Here is a 22,167-nt window from a genome sequence, read left to right as displayed (position 1 = left end):
CAGTCAATCATCCCCCTGTCCCCAGAGGAAACCACTGTTCTGATTTTTTGTTCACCATAGTTCGGTTTTGTTTATTCCACAACTTCATCTAAACAAAGTCACACAGAACATACTCTTTTATGCCTGGCCTCTTTTTTTTGTTCAGTATGATGTTCAGGTTCATCAGTGTCACTGTATGTATCAGCACTTTGTTCCTTTTTATTGCTGCCTAGTATTCCATTTTATGAATGCACCACATTCTGTTTATTCTCCTGTTGATTGATATCTGATTATTTCTAGTTTGGGGCTATTATGAATAAAGCTGCTATAGGTAATTGTATAAAACTCTTTTGTAGAAATGTGTTTTCATATCTTTTGGATTAATATTTAATACTTACAAGTAGAATTACAGGTAGGATTTGTCTAACTTTATGAGAAATTTCCAGATCAGTTTCCAAAGTAACTGTACTATTTTATACTCTCACTAGCAGTGTGTGAGTGTTCTACTTACTCTACATTCCTTCCAACATTTGATGTTGTCAGTCTGTCATATTAGCCATTCTAGTGGCTGTATAGTGGTATCTTCTTATTTTTTTAACTTACACCTCCCTGATCCGTAATGACTTAGGCACTTCTTCATATGCTTTTGCCTATTGCAGTTTTCTCTTTAGGTCTGTGATGCATTTTTATTTTTGTATATGGTATAATGTATGCATCTTCTCATTGTATTTTCAGAAATGTACGGTCTCCTGAAAAAAGAGATTAGGATCTAATGTATCATTTAAAATAATACTTTTTTCAACTGGAACGAATGTACCACTTTGGTGATGATACTGATAATGGGGGCGGCTGTGCCTGTGTGGGGCAGGGGATATATGAGAGATCTCTGTACCTTCTGCTGCATTTTGCAGTGAACCCAAAAGTGCTCTAAAAAATAACATTTTTTGGTTTTTGTTTTGTTTTGTTTTGAGACAGTGTCTCACTCTGTCGCCCAGGCTGGAGTGCAGTAGCGCGATCTTGGCTCACTGCAGCCTCTGCCTCCCAGGTTCAAGCAATTCTCCTGCCTCAGCCTCCCAAGTGGGGACTACAGGCATGTGCCGCCATGCCTGGTTAATTTTTATATTTTTAGTAGAAACAGAGTTTCACCATGTTGGCCAGACTGGTCTCAAACTCCTGACTTCAGGTAATCTTCCCGCCTCGGCCAAAAATAAATTATTTTAAAATTATACTTTAAAATTCTTAATTTATATTCAGAGCATTCTCCCTTTATCAGTTCATTAATCTGTTCAGTACTTGTTGAATTCCTAAACACATTTTCTTCCCCACCTCAAAAAGTTATTCTTGTGGACTCAGTCCAGAATGTACATATAATTTGTTTCAACCACCTACCTACACTGAACAAGTAAGAACAAAAGAAAAAAAAATCTCAACACATTTGATTTCAGTTTCATTAGACGTTTCACAGGACTCTGGAATTTGAATGTTGAAGAAGCTACATTATTCTGTTTACTCATATTCTTTTTTTTTTTTTTTATTTTAAGAGAGTCTCGCTCTGTCGCCCAGGCTGGAGTGCAGTGGAGCAATCTCAGCTCACTATAACCTCCGCCTACCAGGTTCAAGCAATTCTCCTGCCTCAGCCTCCCAAGTAGCTGGGATTACAGGCGCCCACCACCACGCCCAGCTAATTTTTGTATTTTTAGTAGAGACGGGGTTTCGCCATGTTGGCCAGGCTGCTCTCGAACTTCTGACCTCAGGTGATCACCTGCCTAGGCCTCTCAAAGTGCTAGTATTACAGGCATGAGCCACTGCTCCCAGCCTGTTTACTCATATTCTTATGCTATCAACAAGCAGCCTGTGGGCTAGAAGTGCCACACTTGTACCTATTTATACTAAACTATTTTTAGTCTTGAATAGAATTTAGTACACTTTAGTCAAATAATAATAAATGGTCGTCTGTCCTTACATAAATAATTGCTTTTATAAGTATTTATGGTTGCAGGTTGACTCCAGAGGGAATATTTGAAGTTCATTCTATTTCACAGTTAGTTAAAATATTTTTGAGACAAAGTCTCACTCTATCACCGAGGCTGGAGTGCAGTGGTGCGATCTTGGCTCACTGCAACCTTTCCCTCCCAGGTTCAAGTGATTCTCGTGCCTCAGCCTCCTGAGTAGCTGGGATTACAGGCGTGCGCCACCATGCCCAGCTAATTTTTGTATTTTTAGTAGAAATGGGGTTTCACCATGTTGGCCAGGCTGGTCTTGAACTCCTCACCTGAAGTGATCTGCCCACCTTGGCCTCCCAAAGTGCTGGGATTACAGGTGTGAGTCACCACACCTGGCTAATTTTTGTATTTTCAGTAGAGACAGGGTTGTGCCACATTGGCCAGGCTGTTCTTGAACTCCTGACCTCAAGTGATCTGCCTGCCTTGGCCTCCCAAAGTGCTGGTATTATAGATGTGAGCCACTGCACCTGGCCTGAAATATTTTTAAATCATGACAATTTTCTCTCTTTATTGTCATGTTAAATTTTTATACTGTTTTCCAAAAAACAAAGTTTAATTTAAATGAGGCTAAATCAGCTCTTTTATTAGTATCAAACATTAAAATCGAGTTCTCGTTCAGCAATTATAAAGGAATTTCCAGAACAAGGGTTTTCTTATAATATTGTTGTCATCTTTATCCAGAATGTTTGCTTTATTTCCAGTTGCTCAGGTTGCTATAAACTACTTATAGTTTATCTATAGTGTGAATTACTTGCAATAAATAGATTCAGTGTGCATGTGAAAATGATTCCTTTTAACATGCTTTTGGTAGCATTAACCAAATACTTGGAATCATATTCTTGTTCTGGTCCCTGTCATGAAGTATTCAGATTTCTTTGAAGACCTATGATGTTCATATTGCTGATTACTTTTTAAAATATCACTTCAGAATTGTCTCTTTAGTGGCAAAAATACATCCTAAGCCAGTTATGGTACCAGCCTGAGTCTTGAAAATAAAATCTTACAGTTGAATATAAGCTTCCAATTAAATGAGCCTTAATTCTTCACCATTGGATTTTGAACCATTTTTCATGTTGGTGCCAAAGAATAAAAAGAAATTGATTTCCTACTTTAAGATTGGAATATACACACACACTATACTGGGAAGTGGGGAGGAGATGACTACTTCATATTTCCTTTTGAAGTTAGGAATAACACAGCTGAAACTTTTGGAGAGCAAGTATGGCTGACTCTAAGAAGATTATGTGATTTGATTTTAAGCTTTCAGTAGTGGTGTGTTTCATTCAGCCTGTGATAGTAAAAATAAATGAGTAATAGATGACTAGTGTGCTCTGGCTACTGTGATAATACCCTCTATTATTGAATCTGTCTAACCAGCCAGTTATTTTTCTGTTGTCTGAAATTAAAGACCATCATGTTTTCTGACAATGTAGGAATTTCTGTTTGGTTAAAGTGTATGTTGTTATTGAATTAAAAATAATAAAATTGAATTTACTTTATTTTTATTACCAAACCCCCCCAAACTCAAATCTAAGATCATTTAAAATTTCTTATAAAATAACTGAAATATCATTAATATATTACAACTCAGCTTTGATAGTTTTGAATATAGGTGTTTGGTCTTTAAATTTTGACCCGAGATATAAATGATAGTGGTAGCACATCTAGTCATTGACCTTGTAGCCAGCCTCCAAGATGGCTCCCAGTGATCTCTACCCCCTGATATTCACACCCTTGGGTAGTCTGCCCCCAAATTTACCAGAGTTGGTCTGTGTGACTGATAGAATACATCAGAAATGATGGTGTGTCACTTCCAAGATTAGGTTATAAAAGACATTGGGACTCCCATCTTGGTCTCTGTCTCTTTTATGGGGCAGGGGGTCACTTGCTCTGTGGGAAGCTGGCACTTGTAAGGAGCCAAGGCCTATGCCAACAGTCATGTGAGTAAGGAAGCATGGAAGTGGGTCCACCAGTCCCAGTCATGGCTTCAGATGACTACAGCCCTGACCAACAGTTTGATTGCAGCCTCATGAGACCCTGAGCCAGAACCACCCAGCTAAGCCCCTCCCAGATTCCTGACCCTCCAAAACTGTGAGATTTTTTTTTTAATGTTTATTATTTAGGCTGCCTACTTTGGGGGTGATTGGTATGCAGGAATAGATCATCATTACACACCCCTATTAAATCTCTTCATTCTTCAAATCTTAATATCTGTTTTGGATTTTTTTTTATTATTTATACTGTTAAATCTGTAATCCATATAGTTCACCTGACTGAATCATTAAGTTGATTGAAAAATACCATGTTCTGTCTCCCATGTTCCAGTCCAGTGTTTGATATAATAAATATAGACTTTGAATTCACCTTTCCTATATTTGACCCCATATTAGAATGTACTTAAGAGAATCGCTGTCTGACAAGGAGTCTTCTTTAGGTTATTCCACAGATCCTTTTCCTTTACAGGCAAAGCCGTCTTTTTATACAACTTGTAATTACTATGCAAGTGATTATGGAATTACTATGAAGTACTACAAGAGAAAGCAGACAGCCAAACAACTGTTCTCAGGCTGAGACCTCACCAAAGAAGCTCTTTGTCTATTACTCATAACTCTGGGGTGCTTATTAATTATACAGGGTAATCACAGTGTGGGTTTTAAAAGTCATATTTTGGGGATTAGTTAACTATATACTACTCAAACCAGAGAGACAGCTTCTCAGCAGATCTGATGTCAAGGTCATGAATTGTAGTCCCAGCTCCTACTCTTCCATCCCACTTTCTCCATGGTGCTCTGAAAAGGAAAAGGTTATTAAAAATATTTGGGTTTACTTTTTCTATTTATTTTTTGCCCTACTAAACCAACAGTGCCAATAATTACTCCTTTACCTTCACTAACCATACTGAAATGGCTATCATGAATAAGAAATGTGACAGTTAGAAAAGTAGTATTTCAGCTGCATAAAGAGATTATTTTTTCTTTTGCTTCTTTTTCTAAACTTTTCTATTTTTCTAAACATGGCCTAAAAAAGTGGGAAAAAAAAAAAAAAAAACATAGCTAGGTGAGGTAGTGTGTGCCTTTAGTCCCAGCTACTCAAGAGGCTGAGGTGGAAGGATCACTTGAGCCCAGGAGGTCAAGGCTGCAGTGAGCTGTGATCGCACCACTATACTGCAGGCGGGTTGACAGAGCCAGACCCTGTCTCAGAAAAAAAAGAAAAAAGAAAAAAAAATTTGCTACTTTTAGTGAGTTCAGGTAATCAATTTCAGGTTTTTATAGCTGAATTTAAAGAAACATGGTAAAAGGGAAACATTGATGAGTCCCATGTTGTTTGGCATTGTTGCTTTTAAAATACAACTAGCTTTTTGGTTTTACTTTCAGTATGTTTTATTTATTTATGTATTTTTAGAAACAGGTTCTTCTTCTGTTAACCAGGCTGGAAGGTAGTGGTATAATCAGAGCTCATAGCAGCCTAGATCCTAGGCTCAACCAATCCTCCTGCTTCAGCCTCCCAAGTAGCTGGGGCTACAGGCACATGCCGTCATGCCCAGCTAATTTTTTGTTTTTTGTAGAGACAAGGTCTCCCTATTTTGCCCAGTTTGGTCTTAAACTCCTGGGCTCAAGTGATTCTCCTGCCTCTGCCTCCCAAAGTGCTGAGATTACAGACATGAGCTGCTGCGGCCGGCCATTCACCATGTTTTAAAATAAGAAGAAGAATGGCTGGTTCTGGAGCTGATCTTTTCTTTCTCCATCCTAAATGGACCGGAGGTTATTTTGAAATTTTACTGTGAATTTCCTTTTTAACTTGGAGCTGAAAAAAGTAGGGTTTCAGCCGGGTGCAGTGGCTCACGCCTGTAATCCCAGCACTTTGGGAGGCCAAGGTGGGCGGATCACAAGGTCAGGAGATCGAGACCATCCTGGCTAACATGGAGAAACCCCATCTCTATTAAAAAATACAAAAATTAGCCGGGCATGGTGGTGGGCGCCTGTAGTCCCAGCTACTTGGGAGGCTGAGGCAGGAGAATGGCGTGAACCCGAGAGGTGGAGCTTGCAGTGAGACAAGATTGTGCCACTGCTCTCCAGCCTGGGCGACAGAGCGAGACTCCATCTCAAAAAAAAAAAAAAAGTAGGGTTTCATCTTAGACTCTGTTTTATACCTCCCCCACTTTTAATTCACACACACACACACACACACACACACAATAAGGCTAGAAAGATAGTTATTAGTAACTTAAAGAAATGGATTTCTCTCTTCATATTTCCAGTATACAAATAACATCCAAATACTCCAGTAATGTCATAAAGTAAGATGGCTGCAGTCAAGCCAGAAGTAAAACCCAGAACTTCTGACTGCTTGGAACATTTGCCGGCTGATAACAACATAAAATTTTACCATAAGGCTAAGTGATTCCTGGGGCCTAAATTGGACAGTCAATGAAGAAGTCTTCAGATTTTCAGCACTGAAATACTTCTGTGTTAAAGAAACCCCATGTTTGCTTTATTTTCTTAAAGCTTCCTTTAAATTAAAGCATAGTCAATGAATTGCAAATTTCCCTTTCTTTTTAAACAGGCTCCTATTTGTGGATGGCAGTGCTAAGAAAACATGACTACTAATTAAATAGTTTTTAAAAATGGATAAATAATAGTAGTTTTCATAACTAGATTTAATTTGAAAGCTTAAATTATATAGTACTTTGCTGTGACTTTTTAGTTTCTTCAACCCTGTGTTAACACTTCATTTTTCATTGTAAAATATCTCCAGAAACTTCTAAATATCTGTGTAATAAGTAAAAAGTAATGTACATGTAATGTATGATGCTCATATGGAGTTCTTCAAGCACTTCCTACAGAGATAAGGAAAGAGGGAAGCCTAGGAATATCTTTCCACCCACATCCTGATCCTTATACTCCCAACTGGGTACCCAGGGCTAACGTCCTTGACCAGACTCCAAGCACCAGCTTGCGTCTCTTTCTTACATGCTCATCCTCAAGGCTCATCAAGCCTTGAAAGAGACAGAAAAGAGAACGGAAAGTAACAACCAGAGACAAGAAGAGGGAGTGGAATTTGGCAGCAGGTGGAAGAGGTTTTGTCTGCATGTCTGGTTATGAGGTGCCTCCATCCTCCTTGACCCATCAACAACTGAGTAATGGTTCATAGGTACAGATCACAAGTAGTCCTAGATTGTAATGTGATCCTGCTTATATTTTGCACGCTTTATATATTGCTGGCATTTTGTTAGGTCTCTAAATATATAAACTCATAAAATTATCATGCTTAACATGTTTTAGAAATGCTAATGCCATAACACGGAAAAAAATAAGATGTACCTGCTGGTAATGTAAGCATTCATAAGCAGATATAAGCAGAGTCAGTAAGCACAGAGGTTAAGGACACAGACTTTGGGGCCAGGCTGCCTGGGTTTAAATCCCAATTCAGACAGCTTGCTAGATGAGTAACCAGGAATAGTTTTCTCATCAGCAAAAGCGAGATGATAGCACTACCTTACAGGGTTGTAAATTTTAAACAAGTTAATCTGACTATAAATATTTAAAACAATGTCTAATACATAGTGCTTTATAAGTATTTGTTCTTGTTAATATACCATGCCACCTTTCTAATGCTGTTTCTTTAGATGGCTCAATCTGACTTGTAATTAGTAGGTTACATTTATACTAATACTACAACCTTTAATGTATAACCACTAGATAGCAAATCCCCCTTCCTCAGTAGTTTTAAAAAGCAAGATGCTTATTTTTTTTCCTCTTTCCCAGGCCCAACACAGAGATACTTTCATTGAAGAACGCTATGGAAAATATAACATCAGTGATCCTTTAATGGCTCTACAGAGAGATTTTGAAACACTGAAGGAGAAAAATGATGGTGAAAAGCAGCCAGCCTGCACAAACCCACTCTCTATTCTTAAGGTTGTGATGAAGCAGTGCAAGAACATGCAGGAGCGCATGCTGTCCCAGCTGGCTGCTGCTGAGAGCAGGCACCGAAAGGTAGGTTCACCTCAGTTGATGTGTAAATCTTTGTGAAGTCTTTATAAATTATGCCTGATACTTTCTTGTCAGCTGCCAGTTTTTCACAATAATTCAATTGGGACATCTCACGGGTATCAAAAAGCCCCTTAGTTTATGTAAGAGCCAGGAGATAGAAAAGAAAACACAGCTTATTGCAAATGTTAAGTTTAGACAATGTGCCAGACACATTATTTAAGACAGCATTCCTTCTTGATATGTCACTCCAAAACACTTTGTATGTTTTTTCAGTTCTTGATCATTCAAACTTTGGGGTTTGGCCAAGCTTGTAGCTGACGGGAGTGTTCTCTATTTGCTTACTTAAGAGATAAATAAAAAGATTAACAGGTATTTGAGGCATGCTATATCCAAGGGAGAGAAAGAATTTACCTGAGGATAAACACAGAAGCCAATAGATTATTTTCATTTATTCCTATTATTCCTAGTTTTGAGTTTCATTGCATTTTGTTGCTCATGAAACCATAAACAGTCCCTAGGTTTATTTACCTTAAAGGTGTTCTACTCTATTAGTGAAGAGTGTGTGTGTGTGTTTCCATATTTAACAAGCCCTAAATTAGGAAGGTATTACGGTTATTTACATTATTTACCTTAAAGCTGTTCTGCCCTATTAGTAGAGAGAGAGAGAGAGAGAGAGAGAGAGAGAGAGAGTGTGTGTGTGTGTGTGTGTGTGTGTGTGTGTGTGTGTGTGTTTCCATTTCTAACAAGCCCTAAGAAGGCAAACCTGTGCTTTCCTCTGCTTCATCTTACTGGAATTCTAGTGCTTGTGAATTTATTCACCAACTTGTCATCTTGTCATTTACTGCTCAAATTTGGCCTGTAAAAGATGCTTGGCTACAGTCTTCATTTTTAAAACACTGTCAGTTTAGATTTATGCCAACAAGGCAGTTATCAGTGCATTTGGTAGGAAACATTTTCATCTGAAAAATTGGGTTAGCAGCTGCAAAATTTGGTGGACCTTACTTTTATGGTTACAAGCATTAGAGCCATCTGCTTAAATTGCATCTGATACGTTTTCTAGGCTCTGGATCTTGCCCATGATCTTTTCTTTCCCTTCACAGAAGCCAAATGAAAGGCCAGAGTGGAACTTCTTAACCATGGATAGGCCTCAGATGTTCCACAGTCCCCCAGAAAATAGACAGAATGTTCAGAGTTTATGCATTTTTGTAGGAAATGTATGCTTTCCATAGCTTTATTCAGATTCTCCAAGTTACCCAAGACCCAAAAATGTTTAACCTCTGGTTAGAATGAAGTAATCTGAAAACATTTACACTCCAATTTAAAAGGTATCAGTGGGTGGGAGTTAGTTGCCTAAATTGGGTGGAGGGGGGGCTTTTACATAATCCTCTAAAAATCTTCACAACATTTTTGTTTAATAGGCAGGCTTTATTTCCACTTCATCCATGAGGTGACTGAGTTGTGTTGAAGCTAGTTGAGCTAGCTTTCATGCTCATGGAAGGTGTACTAGGGACAGTTTGTGGGTCTAGGTGATTGGAGAGAGGAAGAAGTTAAAAATAATTCAAAATTTCTTAATGCTATATTGCAGTGCTAAATGTTTTAAGTGAATATTAAATTTTTGAAACAAAGTACCTATCTATTCTTTTTTTTTTTTTTTTTGAGGTGAAGTCTCACTGTCACCCAGGCTGGAGTGCAGTAGTAGAATCTCGGCTCACTGCAACCACCGCCTCCCAGGTTCAAGTTTAAGTGGTTTATCAAAGTAGAACACTGACTTTGTTAGAAATCAAACAGTACCTAGAGGCTTATAATTAGGGTGCTCATAGTCTCGGCTTATGCCTGTCACCTTGGCTTAGTTATTAACCATATTCCCTTTGACTGTCAGAAATGTTCTGGTTTGAATAATAAATTACATGGTCATTGAGCTTACAATGAAAAACAGAGTTTTCTATTCCACCTCTTCTCATTCCCCATCCTCCCCAGTATTCACGGGCAACCAGTTTTTTCTTTTAGCCATCACTTTGGTAGCTAACCTCCATATTTCTAAATACTACACTGTTCTCTCTTGCTTTATCAATTTTAGACATTTATATTACTTTCTTTTATATAGGTACAGATTTAGTTATCTTAAACCCTGCCTCCCTTTCCTCTCCTTAACCCTTACCCAGAACAAATTTAATCCTCTTTTCCCACCACCATTCTCTGTCACATCTACTATTCCCAAATCCTGAGCCTGTCACACTATTTCTTGAGTGTGACAGGCTCAGGATTTGGGAATAGCAGATGTGACAGAGGCCAGATGCTGATGGTCTGTGTGCAGGAATCAGGGTGAAGGGACAAATAATTCTGAAAGTACAGGCTTTGAAGGCCAGACACGGTGACTCATGCCTGTAATCCCAGCACTTTGGGAGGCCAAGACAGGCAGATCACTTGAGGTCAGGAGTTCGAGGCCAGGCCAGCCAACATGGTGAAACCCCGTATCTGCTAAAAATACAAAAATTAGCCAGGCATGGTGGCATTCCTGTAATCCCAGCTACTCAGGAGGCTGAGGCAGGAGAATAGCTTGAGCCCAGGAGGTGGAGGTTGCAGTGAGCTGAGATCACACCACTGTAATCCAGCTTGGGTGACAGAGCAAGACTCTGTCTCAAAAAAAACAAACACAAAACTAATAAACAAAAAAAAAAAACAGGCTTTGAGCCAGTTCTCCTGTTTTCTGTTCTACATTTCACCTCTCCTCTGCAGTACCTGCCACCTCCAGGTTCCATCTCTTTGGGGCTCTGCAAGGCAAAACAGCTTCCCTCCTTCAAACTAAAGTAGTTACCACTCCTCCAGCCTCTTTTCTTCTTCAAAATATTATTAAAATTTCTTCTCTGCTAGAGGCTCTCTCCTTTCTGGGGTTTTAGTCTTTTTATTCCATTTCTGTAATTTTGGAGGACTCCCAAAAGGGAGAAGATATGACTTACCACTTTTGGCCAAAAGCATGTCTTTCTATTAAATTGAAAAATTAGATTAAAAAAAGAAAATGCGCCAAATTGTTTTTCTTTCTTTTATTTTGAGAGACAGGGTCTTGCTGTGTTGCCTGGGTGGGAGTGCAGTGGCTATTAACAGGTGCGATGATAGCACCCTATAGCCTGGAACTCTTGGGCTCCAGTGATCCACCTCAGCCTCCCTAGTATCTGGGACTACAAGCATATACCACAGCACCAGTCTCTTTTTTTTTTGAGATGGAGTTTCACTCTTGTTGCCCAGGCTGGAGTGCAATGGCACAATCTTGGCTCACCTCAACCTCCACCTACTGGGTTCAAGCGATTCTCCTGCCTCAGCCTCCCGAGTAGCTGGGATTACAGGCATGTGCCACCATGCCTGGCTAATTTTGTATTTTTAGTAGAGACAGGGTTTCTCCATGTTGGTCAGGCTGGTCTCCCAACCTCAGGTGATCCACCCACTTTGGCCTCCCAAAGTGCGGGATTACAGGCGTAAGCCACCGCTCCCGGCCTCTTTTTTTTTTTTTTTTTTTTTTTTTTTTTTTTTTTTTTTTTTGAGACAAAGTCTCACTCTGTTGCCTGGGTTGGAGCGCAACGGCATAATCATGGCTCACTGCAACCTCGACCTCCCTGGGCTGAGGTGATCCTTCCACCTCAGCCTCCTGAATAGCTGGCACTACATGCACACCTCACCATGCCTGGCTAATTTTTGTATTTTTTTGTAGAAATGGGGTTTTGGGTTGGGCACAGTGGGTCACACCTGTAATCCCATCACTTTGGGAAGCTGAGGCAGAAGGACCACTTGAGTCCAGGTGTTCGAGACCAGCCTGGGCAACATGGCGACACCCCATTTCTACAAAAAATCAGCAGGCCATAGTGGTGTATGCCTGTAGTCTCAGCTGCTCAAGAGGCTGAGGTGGGAGGATCACTTGAGCCTAGGAGGCAAAGATTGCAGTGAGCCAAGACGATGCCACTGCATTCCAGCTTGTGTGAGAGTAAGACCCTGTCTCCCCAAAAGGAAGGAAGGAAGGAAGAGGGAGGGGGAGGGGGAGGGAGAGGAAGAGGGAGAAAGAAATGGCTGGTCTCAAACTCCTGGGCTCAAGCAATCCTCCTGCCTCTGCCTCCCAAAAGTGCGGGGATTACAGGCATGAGCTCATTTTTATTTTTATAGATAGGTTTCATGTCCCAGAAAATTTTCTCTCTTCACTCATAAAAATTTTTAGTGAGAAGACTTAGAAATGGCCTTTGGGACAAGAGTGCTCTACCCTGGAGGTCTGGGCCAAGGCACTTCTGAAGCATGAGCAGAAGCTACTAAGCAATCAGAATATTTGCAGTTGTAGATGGGATTATGTGAAAAATGTCTCTTTAAATTTGTATTCTCAGCCATGTGTGATGGCTCACACCTGTAATCCCAGCATTTTGGGAGGCTGAGGCGGATGGATCACTTGAGCCCAGGAGTTGGAGACCAGCCTGGGCAAGATGGCAAAACCCCATCTCTACAAAAAATACTAAAATTAGCTGGGCATGGTGGCGCACACCTGTAGTCCCAGCTACTCAGGAGGCTGAGAGGTGGGAGAATCGCTTGAGCTCGGGAGGCCGAGGCAGCAGTGAGCCATGATTGCACAACTACAGTCCAGCCTGGGTGACAGAGCAAGACCCTGTCTCAAAAAATAAATATATTTGTCTTCTTAAAATTGGGCTTAATCCTTTGGCACCAGGATAAGTGAAATAGGGGTAGGCAGGTTAAATAAAAGGCCTTATGAAAAATCTCCAATTAAGGTCTGTATATTTGAGCCTTTTTACATGCAGCAGGAAGTCAAGAGAGTCTATTCACCTCTTATCTAACTATATAAAAATGTATATTATTAGTTAAACAAGGCACACTTAGAATGTCACCTATTTGAAATGTTGAATTTCAGGCTCCTTCTTTGGTGCCTCTGGTGATTTGAGCATTGAGAGGAAAATCTCAGCTTTCAGGTTTCTGTGGTCCTGTCTTGCTCCATCACCTACACCTGGCCCCTAGTAACACCAAACTGCCTGCAGTTTCTTGGAATTTCTGTTAATTCTCGACACCTCCTCAACCCCTCTAGCTAATTAGTTGCTCTCTTCTCTCTGTTTGCATATCATTCTTTACATACTTCAAGTAAAGTAAGTATCTTACTGTTTAACACAGAGCTTTCATGTCTTTCACTGTAAGGCAATGTGCTCCTTGATAGCCCTTGCTGGGTTTCATTTATTCATTTGTTTGTTTGATCTCTGGAACTATCTAAGGTGCCTGATTTGGCACTTATTATTGGTTGTATTAATAAATGTGACTCCTTGATATTTGGAAATGAAATTTAAAAAATTCTTTAAAGGTGATCCTAGACCTTGAGGAAGAAAGGCAGCGGCATGCACAGGATACGGCTGAAGGAGATGATGTCACCTACATGCTAGAGAAGGAAAGAGAGAGGCTGACTCAACAGGTAATTAAGGTAGAGGGATTCATGGTAGCATTTGCCTGGAACAGCATTTCCCAAAGATTATTCTGCAGGATGCCAACTGGCGTTGTTCAAAAAAGGGGCTTTGTGGTCAAATAAGTTTAGGAACTACTGGATTAAGCAAAGTTAAACAGGTTTCTAACTTTGTTAGGATCTTTAGTATGCAGAAGCACATTGTGAGTCTTCAAGAACAAGATAGGGTATTCTGTGTTTAGTAAATCCATGGTTTTATAAAATCTTTTATTGGCATAGATCCCTCACCGTGGGATTATTGTTCCATAGAACACTCTTTGGGGAATGGTAACTTAGCGCTTGTAGCTCTCAAACTTTTGACTTAGAACCTCCAGTAAGAAGTGACATTTTATGTCACAGCCCAGTATATGTAGACATACACAGTTATGCCTGAAACAAAAATCTCATGAAATCATGTATAACCCCTACTGCTACAGTACACATTGATGTTTTCTATTTATATATTTTTTTAAAATTCTAGTATGGCTCAATTTGTTTCCCCATCCGTTAATGGATCTAAGAGTTTGAAAAACACTGAGTTTCTTCAACCCTTTCCATCTCACGCAGAGTCTCTGCCTCAAATAGGGTTGGGAAGACAATTAAAACAGACTATATTTGTGTAAAAAATATGATTCAGGCTAGGCACGGTGGCTCACGCCTGTAATCCCAGCACTTTTGGAGGCCAAGGTGGGCGGATCACTTAAGGTCAGGAGTTTGAGACCAGCCTGACCAACATGGAAAAACCCTGTCTCTACTAAAAATACAAAATGAGGTGGGTGTGGTGGCGCATGACTGATCCCAGCTACTCGGGAGGCTGAGGCAGGAGAATCGCTTGAACCCAGGAGGTGGAGGTTGCAGTGAGCCAATATGGCACCATTGCACTCCAGCCTGGGAGACAAGAGCGAAACTCAGTTACCAAAAAAAAGTATGATTCAAATGCAACTATTTGTGTTTGTTTGTTTCTAAGACCCCAGAAAGTTATTGCTGAAACTTTAAAATGTTTGTTTTCAGCAACATTCATCACAAAATGTGGTTGATACAGCTTTCTGTTATCTTGTTTTGATTGGTTTTGATGCTCTCCACATACGTGAAACCCAAAGATGCATCATATTCCCACTAATCACTCCAAGACAGTACAGGAACTAGAAGTGCCTCCCAAATCATCAAAGAAAGATTAAATCATAGTGTGTGCATTTTTTGTTAGGTGTTCTAAAATTTCAGAAATACTTGATCTAAGCACTGTGATGTGCATGTTAATCCTGTATACCAGAGAACAGCTAACGAAGACACTCTGCTTGATCATAGTTTGTCAGTATGTCTCTCTTTTCTTTTTTTTTCTAGTTGGAATTTGAAAAATCCCAAGTGAAAAAGTTTGAAAAAGAACAGAAGAAGCTGTCTAGTCAGCTGGAAGAGGAGCGCTCCCGCCACAAGCAGCTCTCATCCATGCTAGTGCTTGAGTGCAAGAAAGCCACCAACAAGGCAGCCGAGGAAGGACAGAAGGCAGGAGAGCTGAGCCTGAAATTGGAGAAGGAGAAGAGCCGGGTGAGTAAACTGGAAGAAGAGTTGGCAGCTGAGAGAAAGAGAGGCTTGCAGACTGAGGCCCAGGTAGAGAAGCAGTTGTCAGAGTTTGACATTGAAAGGGAACAACTGAGAGCAAAACTGAACCGAGAAGAGAACCGGACCAAAACCCTGAAAGAAGAAATGGAAAGTTTAAAGAAGATAGTGAAGGACCTAGAGGCTTCCCACCAGCACAGTAGCCCTAATGAGCAATTGAAGAAACCAGTAACCGTGTCCAAAGGCACAGCAACTGAGCCTCTCATGCTAATGTCTGTGTTTTGCCAAACAGAGAGTTTTCCAGCAGAAAGAACCCATGGGAGCAACATAGCCAAGATGACAAACACTGGGCTGCCTGGTCCTGCCACTCCTGCTTACTCATATGCAAAAACCAATGGCCATTGTGACCCAGAGATACAAACTACCAGGGAGCTGACTGCAGGCAACAATGTAGAAAACCAAGTGCCTCCACGGGAAAAATCTGTGGCATTGGCCCAAGAGAAACCAGTGGAGAATGGTGGGTGTCCTGTGGGGATTGAGACTCCAGTCCCAATGCCCAGTCCCCTCCCTTCCAGTGGGAGCTCACTGTCTCCCAGCAGCACTGCCTCCTCCTCTCTAACATCCTCTCCTTGCTCTTCGCCGGTACTCACTAAGCGTTTATTGGGGTCATCAGCTAGCAGCCCTGGCTACCAGTCATCCTACCAAGTAGGGATCAACCAACGGTTCCATGCAGCTCGACACAAATTTCAGTCCCAAGCAGATCAGGACCAACAAGCCAGTGGCCTACAGAGCCCTCCATCCAGGGATTTATCCCCCACCCTCATAGACAACTCTGCCGCCAAGCAGCTGGCCCGAAACACAGTCACTCAGGTGCTCTCCAGATTCACTAGCCAACAAGGGCCAATCAAGCCAGTCTCTCCCAACAGCTCTCCCTTTGGCACAGACTATCGAAATCTGGCCAACACTGCCAATCCAAGAGGTGACACAAGCCATTCACCTACTCCAGGGAAAGTGTCCAGTCCCCTGAGCCCCCTGTCTCCAGGAATCAAGTCCCCAACCATCCCCAGAGCTGAGAGAGGAAACCCTCCACCCATCCCACCCAAAAAACCTGGTCTCACCCCTTCTCCATCTGCTACCACTCCATTGACCAAAACTCATTCCCAGGCAGCCTCTTTGACCACCGCAGAAGACCTTGCCAGCAGCTGCTCTTCCAATACTGTTGTAGCAAATGGTAAGGATGTTGAGTTACTTTTGCCTACCAGCAGCTAGTCCCTAGGAGGGAGTCTCCACGTTTGACATTCCATCAGATTTCGTCCAAAAGCTCAGTCAGACTTTTGAGTCAGATTATGTTATTTATTTTGATAGTAGCTGAAACCATCTGTGTAATACATTTAGTATATTTCACCATTTTGTATTTTTTTAAGTAGAAACTGAGTAGTTTGGATTTTTATGGCTCACATCTTTTTACTGAAGCCAGAAAGGCACCTCAAATATGTCTCAAGCTCAGCAGTCACCGTCATGTTGTGATGAAGAAAGCGAATCACCAGGTGGTGATTTGCTATCTATTTGGGAACTAGAATCACTCAACACTCATTTTGAATTATGCAGAAGTGGTTCATGCAGATTTTTATTCCAGATGAACATGTTTTAAAAGTGCCTGAAATATGACTGCCATATGAATGTGATTCTGCAGCAAAAACACAAAATAGATCATTTAATTGCAGAAAATGAGATCCTCTGCGAATTCTGAATGTTAAAAACCAACACTGCTTTTAATCCTCTTTTAATGTTTTAATACAAGCTTTGTGTTCTGAAACAAGGCTGCATAAGTAGAATGGGAATCCTTCTAAAGGTGGGTGTGAACTCACCACAAGCTGAGCTTTATAGAGCCCTTGAGAAACTCTCCTGAGCACTAAGCAGTTGGGGTGCTGATTTTCTTGTACTTTTGAAAAATTAAGTCACTCCCAGTTTCCTGCATAAGTTCTTGAACAGAATGAAATCACATCTCCATTCAAAAAATGTCTCAAGCATCTACTGTTGTGTAAGGAACTTCTGATTCTGATTGCTGTTACTTGAATAGGAAATGGTTACTCATTCTGTATAAAAGTTTTGCAAGAGAATGAATTTTTTATTTTGTAATCAAAAAGCAATAACTTGAAATTCACTCTTCGTAATATTATAAGTCAGAATTATACAAGTTTTACCAAATTGTTACACTTATTCTCCAAGCTGCCAGAACCTGGTATCTGTATCTGTAAAACCAAATTAACTTTTGCTTAAATGGGAAGTATACATATATCTGTATAGATACATTACCCCTTTACATGTTTAACATACACACACTTAAACACATAAATATTAGTGTGATTATATCTTTGGAGTTTGCAATATAGCATAAAGGACAAGTAGAACTGCACATTAAGATTACCTACCGAAGCAACTAGATGTGGCTGGGACGCCATCAAAGGAGGAATTTTGTCCACAGGAAGGTGAGGAAATTCCAAATGAAGCCCAGATCTTCAGTATCATAAAAAGGCAGAGCTGGCCAGCCACAGTGGCTCATGCCTGTAATCCTGTCACTTTGGGAGGCTGAGATGGGAGGATGGCTTGAGACCAGGTGTTCAAGACCAGCCTCATCAACATAGCGAGACCCCATCTCTGTTAAAAAAATAAATAGGCAGAGCTAAACTAACCCCGGTGTCACAAAACTCAACTGGTCATATAAACGAGTGAAACAGGCCTCTCACACAAGCGATGTAAAACAGCTGGGAGTAGTGGGAGCTGTGGCAAACTAAAGTGCCCAAGCCCCATTTAAAAAGGGCATCTGTTAGCTCCATCTGCTTGCTGCGGTGCAAGAATGCTAAACCAGGATTACCAGTTCTTCACATTTTTTGAAATCCAAATTTTCATGAGAAACATTCTCATTTTTAAATATCAAGAACTGATTTTAAAATGTTTAAATGGTGCTGGTTAAACAAACACTTCTGCAGCTGGATTTAGCTTGCAAGCTGCCAAGTTGCAACCTCTTTCATTCTGGAAACTTCTGTCATTTTCATCATAGCAAGTCTATGTGGACAAAAGCCTCCAAACTTTCCAACTGTGTAGGCCAGTACAGCTGGCAAGGTTCATAGAATATAATGACTATCCCCCTCTGCCAAATAAGACTATCCACAACCCAGCTCAGACACAGTGGTTATATGATTTTGTGTCCATACAGGAGAGGCCTTGGTGTCTTCACATAACATTCTCTGAGCCAACATCTATCCAGCAGCCCTGACCTCCTGCTATAATTTAAGTCTATTTCCTTTTAATCTAATAAGAGTTGATAGTAAAAAGGCAGGTGATGGAAATCAGTGTATAAATCACAATGGAGTATATTGGCAACTCCACAGCTTATAGTTTGATAAAGGCAAATACATGAAAAATAAAAATGCTACTAATGCCCCAAGGTGTCTATCAAAATGACATAGGGGGTATCTTAAACTGTCCAAGGCAATCATGCATTGAACTTTATTCCTATGCAGAGCCAAAATGAATAGTGTTGATAAAATAGCTAAACTTTCTAAACTGGAGAAGAGGCTACAGTGCCAGCGAGTTATTGTCTCTTTTGCTTTAAATGGTAATCTTAAAAGTTGCATTGTGCTCTTCCTTTGTTTTGGGATAGATATATATAGAGAGAGATACTATAAGGAAGTTTATTTCTTAGGAAGTGCACTGAATAATGTATTTCTTTTACAGTGTAATATGGGGGTGGGGATATGCAAAAGAAATGTGTATTTTTGCTAGTTGCCCATCTTCTGAGATAAATAAGCACAATCTTGCAATGGATCCAATAACCCAGTTAGGTATTATAGATTAGTATTTAAGTTTGCTGTAGATTGTGTGTGTGTGTGCTAAGTAAAAGTTCCATGATTCACAATTTTAGTATTAACCCATGTTGCAAAAGCTGTTACTGGCCAACAGATTGTAATGATGTGTACCATATAACACAAGCATTAACTAGGCATTAACATTTGTAAAGCCAAATATACCATGCAGAAGTCTTCATTTTTATAGCAGACTACATTAAAACAAGTTAAATCGTGCTGTTTGGGGGGAAAATAGTCTTGTTTGTACAAAGTGAAAAATAGCACAATTTGGGCCTATTCTGTTGGGAAGAGGGGGTGGTGTAGAGGGAGCACTTGACTGTGGCTTTGGCAAAACAAATGAAGTCAGTGACCCATCCAGGTTTAGACTCCATAAGGAACTAAGACATTGATTTTCTTTAGAGTCTTAGAGCTGGAAAAAGCCTTTACAATAATCCAGTCTGTGATTTTTTAAACCATTTGGTGGTTCTGGACCTTTTTGAGAATCTTAGAAAAGCCATAGAGTTTATCCCTAGAAAAATGAATATGCCTATATGCAAAATGTGTTTGATGGCTTCATAGGATCCAAAGACCCTAAAGCCATCCATGGCTCATGTATTCCTGCTTGAGAAAGCATAATCTTGTTCTGCTCTCTCAGTTTACAAATGATTAATGCATCCCTTTTCAACTGCTCCAGTGCTGTTGCTGCTGCAATGTTAGCAAATGCAAGCCAGACAGAAGCACTTGAAAATCCTTTGATGTACAAAAAATGTTCAAACAGTGTGGATGTTTACATATCTGAAGTTTCCAGCATTTAAGCAAATTAATGATCATTTCAACAAATACTAGCATATCCGGTTTCCCTTAATAGCCTGTCAGCAGTGCTGCCTTGTCAATTTGTGTGTGTGTGTGTGTGTGTGTGTGTGTGTGTGAATTCATAAGGAGTGCTTCTGATGCTTAGTCCTTGAAATGGAACTTCAAATGTCTTTCAAAACGCTGGCTTCAAAATAGGATGTGTTTTCCTAATGAATCAGAAGTGGGCAATGAGCATTGTTCCACAAGAATAATTTTTAGTTTAATTTCCGTAAAACTAGTTGAGAAATGAGAGCCTGTTCACCCACCATTTGTGTATCAGTGGCCAATTGATTAGTAAAAATAAAGGAGGAGAAAGGAGTCTGGAGTAGTGGTTCTCAAACTTTCCTGTGTGTAAATGTAACCTGGGAAGCCTGCTAAAATAAAGATTTCTGGAGATTGGATTCTCAGACTAGCTGATGCAGCTAGTCTGTTTTGAGAAACAGTCCTTCATAGCCCTTACCTGTTCTTTCACAACAACTTGCTATTTGCCTCTGACCTAAGGAAATGTCTTAAGCTCCTGAAACTAGTTTGGCAGAATGTCAGTGATATTCAGAGTCAAGAGTGCCTACTTAAGTACCAAGCACCATGCTAATGATTTCACGTACATATTACCTTATTAATCCTCACACGGGTGCTGTGAGGTATTATTATCCCCAGTGTAGTGATGAGGTAGTTGAGGGCCAGAGATCTGTGCAAGGGCTCTTAGCATATGACAGCCAGGATTTAAACCCTAGTGCTTTGTTCTTTCACTACCAGGGTTTCCCAAATGAGAGTCTCCTGGGGCTCTGTGAAACATACAGATTCCCGGGCTCCTCCCCTGGCAATTCTGATTTCAGTAGGCTAAGGTGGAGCTCTAGATAAATGCCTTGGTGATTCTTCAGATAGAACAAGTTTAGAAAATCCATGCAGGACACCATGCTGCTCCACAGCCACCCCAGAAATGGATCATCAGACCTAACCAATGCCAGGAGACCTTCATCAGGTCAGATAAATAGAACAAAAATAAAATATCATTAATTCCCCTCAAACAACATGTTTTTTAAGTATCTAAGATGAACCAGAAAGCAAGGTGCTTATTAAGGAAGACACAAGTTTAATCCTGTTCCCTGCCCTTAGGGTACTCACAATCTAGTTGGGGAAGCAAAACATTAACAAAATGATATATAGTGAGTCCAGAGGCAACAGTTTGATAGAATAATGCAGGCGAGCTTTTAAGAACCATAGGGAGGACCAGGCGCGGTGGCTCATGCCTGTAATCCCAGCACCTTGGGAGGCCGAGGCAGGTAGATCAGGAGGTCAGGAGATTGAGACCATCCTGGCTAACACGGTGAAACCTCGTCTCTACTAAAAAATACAAAAAATTAGCCAGGCGTGGTGGCGGGCACCTGTAGTCCCAGCTACTCGGGAGGCTGAGGCAGGAGAATGGCATGAACTCGGGAGGCGGAGCTTGCAGTGAGCCGAGAGCGCCACTGCAACAGAGCGAGACTCTGTCTAAAAAAAAAAAAAAAAAACCATACACAGTTATTGAAGGTGGTTCTGGTAAAAGCACTCTGGTAGCTCAGAGGTAACAGAGCTTTTTGTGGGCAGGAAAACATCAACTACAAAGGGAATTAATGTCTTTTCTCCTCTCTCCAGGGCATTATTTACTTGGAGTTCTGTAACATGTCCCTGTGTTTGCTTTTTGTTTTAATTGGCTTGTCTTGATTCTAGGATAAGGTCAGAGACGGAGGCACAAAACGTCCCCAAGAGGTGAGTTCTGTTTCAGGGAGACTGACAGACACCAGTGAGTGCTTTCTGCAAGGGTTGGGGCTGACCTGAGAAGGAGCTCCCAGGCCACAGCATTCTGCAATACATTGTCCAATAATTTGTAGGGAAGATCTAGGAACATGCAAAAGGCAGTTTGAAAAAGGACCTGGTTGCCAAAATACCTTATTACCCATCAATGTCCTCTCCTACCCATTTCCCTTTTTCACACCCTCTAAATCTCTATAAGCAAATGAGGGAAATGCAAACTAAGCTTTGAACAGAATCAAATGAGTCCCTCTGGGACACTTGCAGGGGACTTATTTCTTCCGAAGGATGTGACAGCAGCTTCTCCCAATAGTGCAGTGTTTGTTTCACTGTTAGACTGGAGGAGCACAAGGAGCATGCAACATGTGGCTCTGTCCACACCACTGTGAAATTGTTGGTTCTGAGAAATCACTGGGGGAAGTGTTAAAACAAGATTGGCCTTATCTCTGGGGAGTCACCTGTTTAACCTGACAAGAATCCTGCTCATTAACTCAATGTGTTAGACACTAGGATGTGCCACATGGGTTCCCTTTCAGGAGTGAAATTTAATTCCCTAGGTGCAGGGGATGCTGACAGTAAGTGGCCCTCAGATACAACCCCTTATAGGAATTACCTTCACTGAAAGAAAATCAGCTTGACCAAAGTCACAGCTCCTTCCATGGACAGCTCATATACTA

The 22,167-nt window shown here is 40.8% G+C and overlaps 1 protein-coding gene across 2 annotated transcripts in view; it reads left to right on the top strand.

Annotated features, from left to right (window-relative positions):
* Positions 1–20,017, top strand: part of CTTNBP2NL (CTTNBP2 N-terminal like) — a 65,398-nt gene extending 45,381 nt beyond the window's left edge. The window contains exons 4-6 of one of the 2 annotated variants that reach the window (XM_054548374.2): positions 7,748–7,978; positions 13,311–13,418; positions 14,787–20,017. In XM_054548374.2, coding sequence (XP_054404349.1) covers positions 7,748–7,978; positions 13,311–13,418; positions 14,787–16,268 — 1,821 coding nt within the window. In that variant the 3' untranslated portion in view covers positions 16,269–20,017. 2 annotated transcript variants of the gene reach the window in all.
* The last annotated feature ends 2,150 nt before the right edge of the window (positions 20,018–22,167 follow it).

This window comes from Pongo abelii, chromosome 1 (assembly GCF_028885655.2).
Source record: "Pongo abelii isolate AG06213 chromosome 1, NHGRI_mPonAbe1-v2.0_pri, whole genome shotgun sequence".
Classification (NCBI taxonomy): Eukaryota; Metazoa; Chordata; class Mammalia; order Primates; family Hominidae; genus Pongo; species Pongo abelii.
This window is presented reverse-complemented; position numbering and strand designations above follow the sequence as displayed.